The sequence below is a fragment of the Salmo trutta genome, chromosome 6, assembly GCF_901001165.1.
Source record: "Salmo trutta chromosome 6, fSalTru1.1, whole genome shotgun sequence".
Lineage (NCBI taxonomy): Eukaryota > Metazoa > Chordata > Actinopteri > Salmoniformes > Salmonidae > Salmo > Salmo trutta.
This window is the reverse complement of record NC_042962.1, coordinates 29,034,569-29,051,488: the sequence shown is the minus strand read 5'-3', so window position 1 is coordinate 29,051,488 and position 16,920 is coordinate 29,034,569. Positions and strand designations below refer to the sequence as shown.

Below are 16,920 nucleotides of genomic sequence, written 5' to 3'. Positions count from 1 at the left end.
ACTGTGTGTGTGTGTGTGTGTGTGTGTGTGTGTGTGCGCGTGTGTGCGTGCATGCATGCATGCGTGCGTGCGTGAGAGAGTGGGTCAGACACCTGTTGGTCTGGGGCCCACTCTCTAACAGCGATATCAGAGGAGGCAACTTACACACATGTTTACTCTCTCCCTCTAACATACACATGCACACACACCAAACCTTACACAACCTCAGGCAGGCAGTCAGTCAGTCAGTGAGTAGTTGGCCTGAGGCAGAGAAGCGGTGCTTGCTGTTCGTCCTGTGTCCTGGAATGTTGTTTGTTTTCTAAATCCCTACTGGTCACCTTTCTGGCTCTGGGTGGATCTCAAGCCCCTTTTTCATGTGAAGCCTTGTCTGGAAGTCAACAGTTTGGAACTATTTGGAAGTCAACGGTAGACCGTGTTGTTCCTCTATTTCTCCTAACCCGTTTTCCTCACACCCAGTTTGTTACTCCTGGGTTAAAATGGAAGAAGGGAGAGGAGGAATGGAAGAGATAGGAGAGGAGGATGTATTCTATTCTATTTTAGAATGTTCAAGTCTTGTGGAAGGTAAGGAACCTGAAGCTGAAAGAGGGAATCTGCAGGGAACTGGCTGATTTAAAGTTTCTGTAGCATTCTGTGTAGATACAGGAGCTTAGTTAGTTAGAAATTGCTTGAGGGTTAAAAATAGGTCCGTAAGTACGTCAGCCATGCTGCAACACTCAACTACAGGAGGTGTTAGGCTGGCGGGATATCTTTCATTAGCTGTCCTGTGGCAGTGCTTGCTGCTATGTTCCTAGCTACATTACACCCATTCACAGTGGTTAACTGATCTTGAATCAAAGTGTATTGGTCACGTACACAAATTTGAAGGTTTTATAGCAGGTGCAGCAAATTTATTTTTTGCAAATGCGATATAAGTACACAAATAATTTAAAAATCTAAACAAGAAATCAAGAAATAACTATCTATGTAAATATATTAGAGTGAGTATGTGTGAGAATCCAGAATATAAATACAGTATGTATACAAGTATGTGGATACCCCTTCAAATTATTTTAGCCACACTCGTTGCTGACAGGGGTATAGAATCGAGCACACAGCCATGCAATCTCCATGGACAAACGTTGTCTGTAGAATGGCCTTACTGAAGAGCTCATTGACTTTCAACGTAGCACCGTCATAGGATGCCACCTTTCCAACCAGTCAGTTCGTCAAATTTCTGTCCTGCTAGAGTTGCCCCTGGAGCAGTAGAAAAGCGTTCTCTGGAATGATGAATCGCGCTCCACTATCTGGCAGTCCGACAGACAAATCTGGGTTTGGGGGATGCCAGGAGATCGCTACCTGCCCCAATGCATAGTGCCAACTGTAAAGTTTGGTGGAGGAGGAATAATAGTTTGGGGCTGTTTTTCATGGTTCGGGCTAGGCCCATTAGTTCCAGTGAAACATGTGTCCACATAGTTTTGGTCATGTAGTGTATATTAGAGTGAGCATGTGTGAGAATCCAGAATATAAATATGTGGTCTGTATACACATTCTTTAATTTGGAAAAGAAAATGGTATGTTCAGTAGCAGGTATATTGAGCTATGTTGAGAATACAGTACATACATACACAGTGAGTAAACAACAGTATACCAACAGAACATGAGGTGACCAGCATTCAATGACTCTAAATACATGGGGCATTAGTCTCAAGGTTCAGGGCAGAGTACTGGACACTGGCTAGTGATGGCTGTTCAACAGTCTGAGGGCCTAGAGATAGAAGCTGTTTTTCAGTCTTGGTCTAGACAGAGTTTACTGTTAGTTGTGAAGGTGGAAATCTCCATGTGAATACATTTCCTATCCATGTTATCAGTTCACTATCTTTATCTGTTCACACTGGGTGACAGTGGTTTACAGACCAAAACACCATGTGATTGGAAACACTTCTGTGTGGGTGCAAAGCAGAGTCACACCCATGTACTTTTATTTGGAGAGTTAGGACACATAAGACAGCAAGAATGTTTTATTTATATGTTATTTTACCAGGTAAGTTGACTGAGAACACATTCTCATTTACAGCAACAACCTGGGGAATAGTAGGGGGATGAATGAGGCAATTGTAAACTGGGGATTAATAGGTGACCGTGATGGTTTGAGGGCCAGATTGGGAATTTAGCCTTGGACACCAGGGTTAACACCCCTACTCTTACTCTTACTCTTACAATAAGTTCCATGGGATCTTTAATGACCTCAGAGAGTCAGGACACCCATTTAACATCCCATCCGAAAGACGGCACCCTACACAGGGCAGCATCCCTAATCACTGCCCTGGGGCATCAGGATATTTTTTGAACCAGAGGAAAGATTGCCTTCTACTGGCCCTCCAACACCACTTCCAGCAGCATCTGGTCTCCCATCCAGGGACTGACCAGGACCAACCCTGCTTAGCTTCAGAAGCAAGCCAGCAGTGGTATGCAGGGTGGTATGCTGCTGGCAGAATGGTATATGGTTGTTGGACGCTTTTCACATGACTGCCACAGCTTGGAGATTGTAGACATTGTCGAGAGAGCTGGTATAAGTAAACCTTTCTCCTGCATTCCCAACATTTCAAAACGTGTTGTCTTTTCAATGCCTACGTGATATGGCCCCATTTTAAAGCCTGAAGTATCTCCCGTCTCAAGACTCTATGAACAGATGTACAGAAAATTGCTTTGCTTGTATTCACATTAAGCTGATCATGCACCACTTTACAATGCTGTCTAAGAATTTCCTCATTGAAAAATGAAGGTCAACTTTTCCACTTAAAGGGGCAACCTGGGATTCAACAACACCTTGACACTTTATTTTGTTGATGTACCAATCCCAGATTTCTCCTTTAAACTGAAGCAGTGAAAACCATCTGTTGAAATGCCCACTTTATAATCTCCTCTGCTGTGCTTGACCTAGAGAGAGACAAATCCTGAAATAACATCCCCAGCCATAGACAGACCCTTATTTTTCACCATTAGCCTTTGAAAGGTACACATTATGGCTGTACCTGCCGTCTAGAGAAACAAGCCAACAGATCAGACCTGCTTTATTACTCTCTCCCTGTGTTTTCACACTCCACCGCTCCCCTCTTCCTCTCCTCCTCCTCACCTGTTCTCCATGCCCCAGCCCTACGCAGAACCAACAGCCTGGAAGAATTGCAGCTCGGGGTAAAAGAGTATGTGTCAGCACGCGGATCCATGGCATAGCTTTCAGTCTCACCGCAAGCCCCTAACTGTCAGAAGCACACTAGATGCGTCCCAAATGGCATCCTATATAGTGCCCTATAAAAAAGTAGTGAAGTAGTATTCAAAAGTAGTGCACTAGAAAGGATATATATATATGGTACCATTTGGGACGCAACCACTGCCCAGACTGAGCCAAACTGTTTCCCCCATTGATTTGTAGTGTTTAGGCTCAGTCCCAAGGGATTGATTTATGACAGGATGAAAGAGTGTTGAACGGAAGGAAATGCTTCTCATTCTCCCTTTAGTATCTTAAGATTGAAGATCGTGTAGATATACTGTAATGGGTAGTTAAAAGCATAAATGAATTTGTTATAATGGAGTTTCAATATTTGTTTTTCCATTAGACATACAGTTTCTGTTTTTGCTGTAATTTCATGTTGTATCAAAGTTGAGAGTCGAGAGAATGATGTTATTCCAAGTCAAGATGGCTGCCGTGAAGAAGTTATTAAAACATCCTTAAGGATGTTAATGGAAGGAATGCCATTTCCTCCTGAAAACACTGACTTTGACGTTACGAATAGTCAGCGACTTCTGTTCACTGTGAGGATGCCATTTCCCAACCGTCTGTATATATAAACAGATTCTCTGGATAACGTTCTCTCTCTCTCCCAGACAGATTTTGAGCGTTTGCCCAGGCTTTTGAAAGTGAGGAGAGTTTAAAGTGAACAGCTGCTTCAGTTTAATGTTTTCATCACTGATGTTATTTTTGTCATATTCAATCTGAAGTTCAGATCACTGAGATAAACAATGTGTGATGAGGTGGGCGCTGCATCCTAAATGCCATCCGATTCCCTTTATAGTGCACTGCTTTTGACCAGGGTAGTGCACTATCTAGGGAATAGGGTGCTATTTGGGACTAGTCTGCAGTACTGAATTGTTAAAAGGATGCTTCCTATCCTGGAAAATATCAATATCCCACTTTATGATTTGATGATGCTTCATGCAAAGGTTTTTTCCTTTGGCTAAATTTATAGAAAATTCTCTCAGATAAAGTAAGGTAACATCACAATGCCTCTCATGGTTTTCTTGGATGCCTACCAAGCTACTATTTCTTGGGAACTATCATTCGGGAGAGAACTGATGCTCTTTTCAGTTGGAGAATCGGAAATAGAACTGAGTATACCAAACAAGATCACTGCTCTCCCTTGTTTATGTCAATACATAGATAAATGACATCGGAGAATACCCTGTGATGTCATGGGGCAGAGCTTAAACTTGAATAGAGCACATCCAGTCCATGGTTTAGATACAGTAGGTGTGTAGGTTTTAGCAAAGGCAGTAGGTTTATCGATTTAGCTCCAGTATCTCTGGCAAACCTGGGTTCAAATACTACTTCAAATATTTTAATTACTTTTAGCGTTTACTTTAGCCTGCCTGGAGCACCAAATGGGTGGGGTTTGCCATTTTGAAACTATTCTATTGGTTCCATTGCCCCAGGCAAGCTCAATCAAGCCCAGATAAAGCATTTTACGTGATTTCAAATAGTATTTGAACCCAGGTCTGATCCGTAGATGCATTCTTTATGTCTAGACTGCCATTTCATAATAGCCGTAATGTCTCAATGGCTACAGTGGGATCATTCAGTAGTCTCCTGATAATGTTTTTTACAGGTTGTGTGTATCTGCACCCATTCCCTCTTCCCTGGTCTCTTTCCCTTTTGGTTTGGAAAATGTCATTATGATTATGTAGTAATTAAGTTAGAGCACGGAGCCTGGATCTTTCCCAGTCTGGCTGGTCCACTGGTGTTTGTGGTTAGGTCTCTGACTCAGACTATAGTTTTATAGTCATGTGTGCCTTCAAAGTTTGACTATGCACCTAAGGACACACACACACACACACAGACACTGTGTTTTTCCTGTGTAGTAAATTCTTGGGCGGGCCATACATGTAAAAACGCCCACTACCCCGCCCACCGCCACACCCTCCACCTAAAGGAAAAACCCTGCACACACACCAATGGAATAGTGATCCTGTACCTGTATATTGACCCACAACCTTTCCCTCTCTCTCCAGAGCAAACCAAAAGCAACCTAAAGGTGACCTCCCCTGAGGACTCTGAGCAGCTGAGCAGCAGGCAGGGTCCCCCGAATGGGACCCCCACCCGGGCCCAGGACCCCAAAGGCAACGGCAGCCGCACCGTCCCCCGCAGGCACACGTTAGGGGGGGCGCGCAGCTCACAGGAGATCCTGGCCATGCAGCCCTCAGACATGGACAAGAAGAGGGAAGCCTTCTTGGAGCACCTGAAGCAGAAGTACCCTCACCATGCCTCGGCCATCATGGGCCACCAGGAGAGGCTCAGGGAACAGGTTAGTGACGAACAGGTTAGTGACAGTGGACAACTTCATTACATATTTTTACTTACATGGTCTACTGGTTTGGGCTGGTCGAGTGGTTTGAATCCGACCTACTGCTATTCTAGCACACCCTCCCCTCCTACCTTTCCTGTCAGTCTTTCACTGTCCTTTCACCTTGGATACATTGTGTCATTTTTCTTATTCTTGAGACAGTGGACAACATGGCCTCTCCAAGCATCATGTCACAATATCATCATACTGTACAGTAAGAGTCAAATGTTTGGACACACCTACTCAATCAAGGGTTTTTCTTTTACTATTTCCTACATTATTGAATAATCGTGAAGACATCAAAACTATGAAATAACACATATGGAATCATGTAGTAACCAAAAAAGGGTTAAACAAATCAAAATATATTTTAGATTTTAGATTCTTCAAAGTAGCCACCCTTTGTCTTGTTGACAGCTTTGCACACTCTTGGCATTCTCTCAACTAGCTTCACCTGGAATGCTTTTCCAACAGTCTTGAAGGAGTTCCCACATTTACTGAGCACTTGTTGGCTGCTTTTCCTTCACTCTGCGGTCCAACTCATCGCAACCCATCTCAATTGGGTTGAGGTTGGGTGATTGCGGAGGCCAGGTCATCTGATGCAGCACTCCATCACTCCATTTGGTCATTGTCCTGTTGAAAAACAAATGATAGTCCCACTAAGCACAAACCAGATGGGATGGGGTATCGCTGCAGAATGCTGTGGTAGCCATGCTGGTTAAGTGTGCCTTGAATTCTAAATAAATCATTGCCATTGTCACCAGCAAAGCACCCCCACACCATCACACCTCCTCCATGCTTTACGGTGGGAACCACACATGCAGAGATCATCCGTTCACCAACTGTGTCTCACAATGACACACGGTGGTTGGAACCAAAAATCTCTAATTTGGACTCATCAGACCAAAGGACAGATTTCCACCGGTCTAATGTCCATTGCTCGTGTTTCTTGGCCCAAGCATGTCTCTTCTTCTTATTGGTGTCCTTTAGTAGTGGTTTCTTTGCAGCAATTCGACCATTAACTTCTTATGGATCCCTTCGCGCGCCAATTCCTTTAGCGGGATCAATTTGACAACACCCAGTGAAATTGCAGCGCGCCAAATTCAAAAACAGAAATACTCATAATAAGAATTCATAAAGCATACAAGTGTTATACATCAGTTTAAAGATTGACTTCTTGTTAATCCAGCCACAGTGTCAGATTTCAAAAAGGCTTTACAGTGAAAGCAGACCATGCGATTATCTGAGGACAGCGCCCAGCATACCAACACATGAAAATCAGATTTCAACCAGGCAGGTGCTACACAAAAGTCAGAAATAACAATATAATTAATGCCTTAACTTTGAAAATCTTCTTCTGTTGGCACTCCAAAATGTCCCATAAACATCACAAAAGGTCCTTATGTTCAATAATTTGCTTCTTTATATCCCCAAAATGTCAATTTATTTGGCACGTTTGATTCAGAAAAACACTGGTTCCAACTCGCCCAACATGCCTACAAAGTATCTAATAAGTTACCTGTAAACTTTGTCCAAACATTTCAAACAACGTTCCTAATCCAAATGTATGTATCCTAAAACGTAAATAATCAATAAAATTTAAGACAGGAAATACTGTGCTCAATACCGGATGAAAACAAAGTGAAGCACGTTCCAGGTCGCACGCACCAAAACATTAGAGTGCACCTGGAGTGACACATGGAAATAACAGGGCTACTTCTTCATTTCTCAAAGGAAAAATATCAACCAATTTCTAAAGACTGTTGACATCTAGTGGAAGCCATAGGAACTGCAAGCATATTTCTATTTAAAAGGGATTGCCATAGAAATCTAATGGAAAACAGATTGAGCTCAAAAACAAAATTCCCTGGATGGATTGTGCCCGGGGTTTCGCCTGCCAAATCAGTTCTGTTATACTCACAGACATTATTCAAACAGTTTTGGAAACTTCAGAGTGTTTTCTATCCACATCTACTAATAATATGCTTATCCTAGCTTCTGGGCCTGAGTAGCAGGCAGTTTACTTTGGGCACGCTTTTCATCCGGACGTGAAAATACTGCCCCCTAGACAAAGAGGTTTTAAGGCCTGATTCACGCAGTCTCCTCTGAACAGTTGATGTTGAGATGTGTCTGTTACTTAAACTTATCCTCTGCAGCAGAGGTAATTCTGCGTCTTCCTTTCCTGTGGCGGTCCTCATGAGAGCCAGTTTCATCAAATCAAATTGAAATCAAATCAGATTTTATTTGTCACATGCGCCAAATCATAGCGCTTGGTAGTTTTTCCGACTTCACTTGAAGAAACAAAGTTCTTCAAATGTTCCGGATTGACTGACCTTGATTTCTTTAAGTAATGATGGACTGTCATTTCTCTTTGCTTATTTGAGCTGTTCTTGCCATAATATGGATTTTGTATTTTACCAAATAAGGCTATATTCTGTATACCACCCCTAGCTTGTCACAACACAACTGAGTGTATCAAACGCATTAAGAAGGAAAGAAATTTCACAAATTAACTTTTAAGAATGCATACCTGTTAATTGAAATGCATTCCAGGTGACTACCCCATGAAGCTGGTTGAGAGAATCCCAAGAGTATGCAAAGCTGTCATCAAGGCAAAGGGTGGCTACTTTGAAGAATCTCAAATATAAAATCTGTTTTGATTTGTTTAATACTTTTTTGGTTACTACATGATTCCATTCTACAATGTAGAAAATTGTTAAAAATAAAGATAAACCCTTGAATGAGTAGGTGTGTCCAAACATTTGACTGGTACTGTATATGTTCAGTCATCATCACAACATTCCATTAAGTTTATAACTTCCTTGGTCTATGGGAGCTTGAATCACTCTGCAACAATGTGAGATATTTCTCTGTGGGCTTTATTCACTCAACATACTGCTCTACTTTTGTCAAGGAATTTTGTAAAAATGTGACAGAAGGTTTCCAGGGGTGGTACTGGCTTTTATAATCTGCCTCATGAACCAGGTTTCCAGCCAACCTTTTAATGCGAGTAAAGTACATGTTGAATAAAAAATGTCAAGACAGACCTGATGGAAACAGCAAATTTGTTGGTAAGCTTTTCAAATGTCGACACAACAAAATATGGTAGGTGGGATCTTTTTGTGTCTGTAAAATGTATTATGCGAGAAATGGCGGTGGAAATGCATTTATGCTGAAATATTGACATAATAGCCATCATATCGAAGTTAACTTGGAGTCACACAATGATGTGTGATTATCCCACTACAACTCAGGAAAACATACTGTTTAATAGGCTACAGATCAAAAAAGTTATGAATGATGTGCACAGTGATGGCCTTGATGCTCCTTTCCAATAAATGTTGAGGGTCTTATTCTGGTGACATGATGGTCGATGCTTGGCCGCCATTTGACAAATAAAAATAATATTGCTCTTATCCATAATAATAATATCATCATGTAGGTAGCCTACACGCGCTGTATCTGCGAGCTGTTGGCTGGAGGCAAGTGCCAAGACCAGAGTAAGCCCATTTGCTATTTAACGCCACAGTTTTTGTAACAAAACTATTGGTAGAGTTGAAAATGCGATGGAAACACATTGAACTTTAGATTGTTATTCGTTCCATGAAAACTTAAGCGAAAAAGTAACTTTTATGTGTACCATGTCATCACACACTGCTTTTTATCCGCAACAAGTCAGTTTGGTGGAACATACCACCGGTGAGAATATTTGCATATTTTCTTTATGCAGATTTGAGAATATTTGCTTGAAAATCTTGCACCAATTGGATGGAAACGTAGCTAGGGGCTTACACCTTTAACTCTAATCTGATCCAATATTTCACCTCAAGGGAATAATTTGCACCACCAGTGACATTGCTGAAGAACCAGCTTTCGTTATAGTAGGGCAAGGGTAGCCTATAAGGGTTTGTTCTTTAATCAGACTAAATGGAAAACAAGCAATTGTTATAGGAAAATAACTTAAATACGTGTCACTGGATCATCTCATCTCTTGTTCCATGATGGGCATAGAGCCTACATGAAGGCTTTTTTACTCACATCCAAAATAATAGCAGGAGCTGGCTAATAATGTACAATAGCCTACATACATTGATAAAAAGGGAATGTCCGCTCACTGTGTTGCTGCTCCCAAATTTGATCTTTTAATAATGCTTTGGTGATTAAGTTAATTTTATTGCAGGAAAAAAAACCAGCCTTCCTTGAGAGGAGGGAAGGGTTTGCTTGATTTTTAATCAAATGAAACGAAATGGGAAAAAATAGATGTTTTTTTATGTTTCTAAATACGAGGTTCACAGGCATAAAAATCACATAAATAGAGCCCCTGGAGTGTTAAGTAATTTGGTATTTTTCTTATTTGGTTCCGGTGACAGTCCAATTGCAAAACTAGTTCTCCCTGTTTTGCCATAGGTTAAAATCCATTCCATAAATCAAGTTGTCACATTTTTTTCTCCTTAGACTGCTCCAAGATTATGTTTTTTAAAAATTTTGTCTGGTGCAGAAAAGGTAAACATTAGGCTCCTTTTCATTGAGGTGAATTAGATTTGGACACATACAGGGCCGGTTTCCCGGACACAGATTAAAGCTAGTCTTGGACTAAGAACCATTGTCAATGGAAAATCTCAATTTAAATATCTTTTTAGTACAGGACTAAGATTTTTCACTTTCATTATTTCAAGCTGCTTATCACATTGGCCATTCCTTAATAATAATGACCAATAAATAACCATTGAGTCATCATAAGAATCCTTTCTTTACACACACAGTAAGAGCAGTGTGATTTAAGTATAGAGTAAAGATTGTTAAAGTGAGGCTTGCATCCCAAATGACACCCTATTCCCTATATAGTTCACTACTTTTGACCAGAGCCGGCCCTTTTGACCAGAGCCGGCCCCGGTCAAAAGTAGTGCACTATAAAAGGAATAGGGTACCATTTGGGACACCGCCTGAGAGTCCTTAGACAGTGAAGAATGTTGGTTGCTGTGTCACCCTTAGGGCAACCAGGGCAAGGAGGAGAAGGAATGGGGGAAGGAGCAGTAGAATCTCAGTAGACATTTGGTTCACCTGGCCTCTCTGTTTGTGTTTGCATTGGTTCAGAGGAGACAAAAGGGAGTGGTCACCTGCCTTCGTAGCCAAAACAATAGAGCTGGGCACAAAGCCATCAGGGTATAGTGGCTGTGTGTGGGGGGGTTCAGAGAAAGAAAGAGAGAAAACGAATAGCATAATATCTGTTTCTGCAACATAGTTGCCTATAGGCTCTGTGTGTATGTCTTGCCTGTATTTTAACTTAAAATAGGAAGGCAAAAATGTGTTGTCTGAGATATTGGTAGTGATACAGGTAAGTTCCGTTTTGAAATGGGTGGAGTTTAAGTTGCTATGGAGACTCATGATGTCACTGCTTGAGGGGCTCCGTTTTCATTTAGGTGTCTTTTGGAGTGGAAGGGTGAATGCCAGAACGCAAGAACTCACGCAAGAAAAATAGTATTGTCCGAAGGCATGGCTCTTTCCCACTTATCTGAATTCTGCATGGAAATACAAATAATCACATTCTGACAAAGGCGCGAATAAACTTTCTCCGCAGTTTGATCAAAGGTAGGCTATTGTACAGTAGGTTATTCATTCTCTTTCATATGTTTTGTAAGCATTTTCTAATTCTTAGATCAGTTCGAACATGCATGTTCTTCTTATTGGATCTTCCATTGTATGCGAATGCGATAGAATAGATGCATGAGCTCATTTTGCAATAGTTTGTTACATTATGATGTTATTTGATTTGAACCGATGTGCATACGTGAATCAGGACAAGCAACGGAGGGCTATCAGGTGCTCCCACGGGGGCGGCATCGGATGCGAAAAAGTTGGCGCTTCAGTTTAGTAACAAAGCAATAACATGCTACGGTAGTCATGTTGTCCTGCACTGGTTTTTCTCAACACCTTCATAATAACCTCAAGAGAAGTTAGAGCGTCATAATGCGGGCTGATATTGAACTGGTATCAGTAAAGGCGCACGAGTTATACCGAGGTAAAATAAGTTTTATATTGGATATTCGGTTTTCTCCGTTAATAGCTATTGAACCAATGATGTATATAAACCCGGGATTGATGATGCTATGTATTGAGAGGCTTTGAAGCCACCTGTTGGCCATATTGGCTCTCCCTAGTTCAAGCAATCCTCCATTAGAATGAATAGAATTAGTTGATGTAGTGAGGACAGCAACATTATTACTTGAAAGAAAATGTTATATATATTTTTTTGTTTAGCTCACTTTATATAATTTTAAACCATGCATTAAGGTGTCTGTAATAGAATAAATATATCAAAAACTAAACTAAATGATTTTCTATAACTTCCAAAATATTTTTTACAACTGAGGAGTGCCAAGATTGATGCAAGGTGGTTTCAATACAGCGCCCCCTGTCAGTCATCCATTGCCATGACTACGAACATGTTAAATTCTAAATCAGAAGAGGATGGAGAACAATCCACACCACACGTTTTTATTCAGATTTCAATCTAAATTAGCTCTTAAACAAAGCGTGCCAAGACTATAAAACAATTATATATTCTGAATCAGGTAAGGATGGAGAACAATCCACACTTTTTTTGTTGAATTAAAATAAACGATTTGGATCTCAATCTTCAATAGCTCTTAAACAAAGCGCGCCATGACTATGAAAAGTATATATGAATCAGGTGAAGAAGGGGATCAATCCACACTATGGCCGTAGCTACATAAGAAGACACCGCGTATAAGTAATGGCAAAATGTGTGGAATTGCTGGAAATTAGCTGTACAACTGCACCCCTCCCAAAAAATGATCTGTAAAGCAAATGTATTTGTTTACATTTTGTTTATAAAATACTTTTTCTGCTAACAGATCCCTCTGTATAAATTATAGTTTTTAATCCCGGTGCTGAGTTCATGTGAGTTAATGTGTAGCGGCTAATTGTAAAACTAATAGGCTATGTGTTTGTAGATGGACTGAGGTGAATGAAAACTACAGCAGCCAAGCTGGGGTCATTTTTGCTTGTTTTTGCTGTTCTCCAAATAGCATTAATCCCAGAGTTTAATCCCCGGATTTGGATTTCAATCTTCAATTGTTCTTAAACTAAGCATGCCATCAGTATGACAATTATATATTCTGCATCAGGGGTGGATAGAGAACAATCTATTATTATACATTTTTTAAATATAATTTTCATAGTCGTCAGGGCACACTTGTTTAAGACATATTGAAGATTGAACCCCCCCCCCAAAAAAGGGAAAATATTCCTAAAAAAGTGGATTGTTCTCCATCCTTCCCTGATTCAGAGTATACCAATTTCATAGTCATGGCACGCTTTGTTTAAAAGCTATTGCTGAGAGAAAACTGAATATCCAATATAAAACTAACTTTACCGTGGTGCAAATTATAGGATATTTCATAATCTCTCAAGAGATATTCTTCTTTTTAAACTTCTATTCTGAATTACAAGTTTGAACAATATGCATTTCAGTGGCTGTTCTGATTAAAATATTTCCTGACCTGTCGAATATCCAGGGCTATGTTTATCATGTTTGCAACAGAACCTTGCTCACCTCCATGTGTAGCCTACATTTGTGGACTCTTTGTTGAATTTGGATGTCACACCATTGCAATATTTATTCTGCAAAAAATCTTGAGGTTGTGCAACTGTCAAATTGATTCAGTAGGCTACAGCTTTGACATGTCAACAAATATGTGTGGTGCGTTTGTTTCTACTTACTAGTATATCAGTTTATACTGAATCACTGGTGTTGTCTTCATAAAATCAATTTTTGTTATAATGTTGTTGAACTGCAAGGCACTCACACATGATCCAAAATGTAAACAGGACGGCACAATAAGAAAGACACTTGCTTTGTCTCCCGGAGTTGTAGTGCATTTAATTGTTACATTTGCAAGGAACTGTTGTGGGTCTTTCCGGGGTCGTGGTTCATTTGTTCTCTGCTGTATGGAGCTTTTGGAGTACAAAGTCTTGTTCAGCGTCGCTTGTCTCACAGAGTTTTCTCATGGATGGAGTTCAAAGTCAACATATGCTAATGAGCAAATGGGAAGGTCTGATTTGAAGAGTGGTGTGGGTGGCTTGTTGTTATGGAAGATGAGGCAAGTTGGGGTTTTTTGCCAGCAATTAGGCAAAAAAATTTTTGAAACAGGTGCTACTAAAGAAGAAACTGAAGGATTGGCTTATTAGTCATGCACACAACTTTGTTATTTAGATTTTATTTTTACAGTATAAGGTTCTAGCTTTATTTTTGTCGAAATGTAGTTATTGACATAGCCTTGTTAGGTTCATTGATCTTTACCTATATACACCAATTCATGTTGTTAAGTTCAATGGAATACAAGGTAAAAAATAGCTGACACCATTCAAACCAATGAGGGTTCGGAACTTTAAAGCCAATGATCTCAGAATCATCTTTTTGCAGATAGAACCTTATAGTCCCAAGCTCTCAAGCCAAAATTGAGCTAACCATGGCCTAATATCACCTAAAATATAAACATACGTCAAGGAACTTTCCAATGAGGTTTGAATTTGTCAACAAAGTGGACTGAACCCTCTCACTCTTCAACTATCACGTCAATAACTCTAGCCCGACATTGTTGTTGTGATAAGCAGTGCAGACTAGAAGAAGCCCTAGGCACCAAGGCCATTCTCTCCCACGCTACTGTTTTCACACCGTCTTCCAGTCGCTGGCCCTATCAAAACAGGAAGAACAACAACAGTGGCAGCAGTGCTAGATAGCAGCCACTTTGTAATCTCACTTTTGTAATCTCACTTTAAGGTTGAGGTTTCACAGGGCTTTATTCAAGGTTAAACAGAGGTCGGGAAGATGATATCGCTCTGTGCACAGTGGAAGTGGATGACTCAATACCGAATGACTCACGCTCTTTTACAATTCCCACCCCCCCCCGAGTCTCTCTTTCTCTCGCTCCCTGATCCTGATCCCTCAACCCGTAACAAAACCAGAGACGTTTAATTTCCTCCTCTGCTCGTCATGCCTGTAAAGACCTGGATCACCCAAGGGAGATGAGATAGCTGCCCATGGCCCCGTCCTCTCTGCTGGGTATTGGATGAGCACGCACTGGAGCGCTTGGTTGATCAAACCTCCTCTCCTCTCCCCTCCCACACACTCGTATGCACACACACACACACACACATGGACACACACACACACACCTTCCATGAGGGAGCTGAGCTGTGCCATGGCTTGCCTGGACCTCAGTGTGAGGGATTACAGCCGCCATGTTAGGACAGCTGTCTGCAGCTGTGTGTACAGCCAGGCCAGGCCACTTTACTCTACCTGATACATTGGATGGTTCAGGCAGTTGCAGGGTGAACACAGTTGCAGGGTGGACACAAAATGACTTGCACACAGTTGCAGGGTGGACACAAAATGACTTAAGGGTCTGTCAAAGTCCAAAACGTGTATGCGTACGCACAGCAGTGTTCTAGAATATTGGGCCGTTGGCTTTCGTAGCTTTCGAATTCTCAGCGCAGCTCAAGCGATTTCTCCAACCGTCACCCCATTCAAGTGAATAGAAGATGCGTACGCGGAGCACGTTGGCTGGGAATTTTGGGTAGGTGCTCCACGCGGACGGTGTTCTCAGAGCCTTGTAGCTATGTTACCATGGGCCGCCGGACTATCGCGTCTCCACGTCTCTGTCGACTCGGAATAACGCTTTAGACGCAGTTGCGGGGGGACACATTACACGGCGGACACAAAATGACTTGGACACAGTTGCATGGTGAACTAATTGGGAAGTAAGCCTCTCTATTCCTTACGGATTGTATTTTTAGTGGCAAAATGAACACTGTGGACAGCCTCTTGGTAATCAACATCTAGGCCTACTGGAGTAGCCAATGACATGTAATTACCATAATATAATACAAAAGTATCTGATAAAGGGAAATGCTGTAGAAAATACATATATTGAGAATTACACACCATAAAGCAGTTCATTGAGCTGTACATTTAAAAAAAACTAAACAAAAAAAAAACTGTGAAGAGAAGACTGGAAAGTTAGAAGAGCAAGTCTGAAGGGCCAACCCATGTCAACTCTGGTATACACTGGGTACCAAACATTAGGAACACCTTACTAATATTGAGTTGCACCCCCTTCTGCCTTCAGAACAGCCTCAATTCGACGGGGCATGGACTCTACAAGATGTCGAATGCGTTCCACAGGGATGCTGGCCCACACTGACTCCAATGCTCCCAAGAGTTGTGTCGCTGGATGTCCTTTGGGTGGTGGACCATTCTTGAAACATGGGAAACTGTTGAGCGTGAAACACCCAGAGAGTTGGAAGTTATGACACAAACTGGTGTGCCTGGCACTTACCCCGTTCAAAGGCATTTAAAAATGTTGTCTTGCCCACTCACCCTCTGAATGGCACACTTAGACAATCCATGTCTCAATTATCTTTTAAAAATCCTTCTTTAACCTGTCTCCTCCCCTTCATCTAGACTGATTGAAGTGGATTTAACAAGTGACATCAATAAAGGATTATAGCTTTCACCTGGATTCACCTGCTCAGTGTATGTCATGGAAAGAGCAGGTGCTATTTGAGCAATAAGGCACGGGGGGTGTGGTATATGGCCAATATACCACGGCTAAGGGCTGTTCTCATCCACGACACAACGTGGAGTTCCTGGATACAGCCCTTAGCCATGGTATATTGGCCATATACCACAAACATCCGACGTGCTTTATTGCTATTATAAACTGGTTACCAAAGTTATTAGAGCATTAAAAATAAATGTTATGTCATACCCGTGGTATACGGTCTGATATAATGTACCACTGCTGTCAGCCAATCAGCATTCAGGGCTCGAACCACCCAGTTTATAATAATGTTTTGTATACTTAGTGTTTTGTATACTTAGTGTATGTGTGCTAGGGTATGTGGCACTAACTGCTAGATCACACAGGACACAGGCTGTACATTTTCTTTGGAAGCTCCATGGTTTATCAGCTGTCACATTCAGAATCACAATCCATAAAACTCATTGAGTGACTCGTATCAGCAGATCAGGTACAGTTGAAGTCGAAAGTTTACATACATTTAGGTTGGAGTCTTTAAAACTCGTTTGACAACCACTCCACAAATCTCTTGTTAACAAACAATAGTTTTGGCAAGTTGGTTAGGACATCTACTTTGTGCATGACAGAAGTAATTTTTCCAACAATTGTTTACAGACAGATGATTTCACTTATAATTCACTGTATCACAATTCCAGTGGGTCAGAAGTTTACGTACACTAAGTTGACTGTGCCTGTAAACAGCTTGGAAAATTCCAGAAAAT

General features: G+C 41.2%; 1 protein-coding gene across 9 annotated transcripts in view; it reads left to right on the top strand.

The window, feature by feature from the left end:
* LOC115195822 (sickle tail protein homolog) overlaps positions 1-16,920 on the top strand; it is a 224,151-nt gene that overhangs the window by 144,291 nt on the left and 62,940 nt on the right. For 6 of the 9 annotated variants that reach the window (XM_029756110.1, XM_029756111.1, XM_029756104.1 and 3 more), the window contains exon 2: positions 5,263-5,570. In XM_029756110.1, the coding sequence (XP_029611970.1) occupies positions 5,263-5,570 (308 nt within the window). Of the gene's footprint in view, positions 1-215; positions 562-5,262; positions 5,571-16,920 lie in introns of those variants that run through there. The other 3 variants (XM_029756103.1, XM_029756106.1, XM_029756109.1) reach the window with 2 other exon arrangements.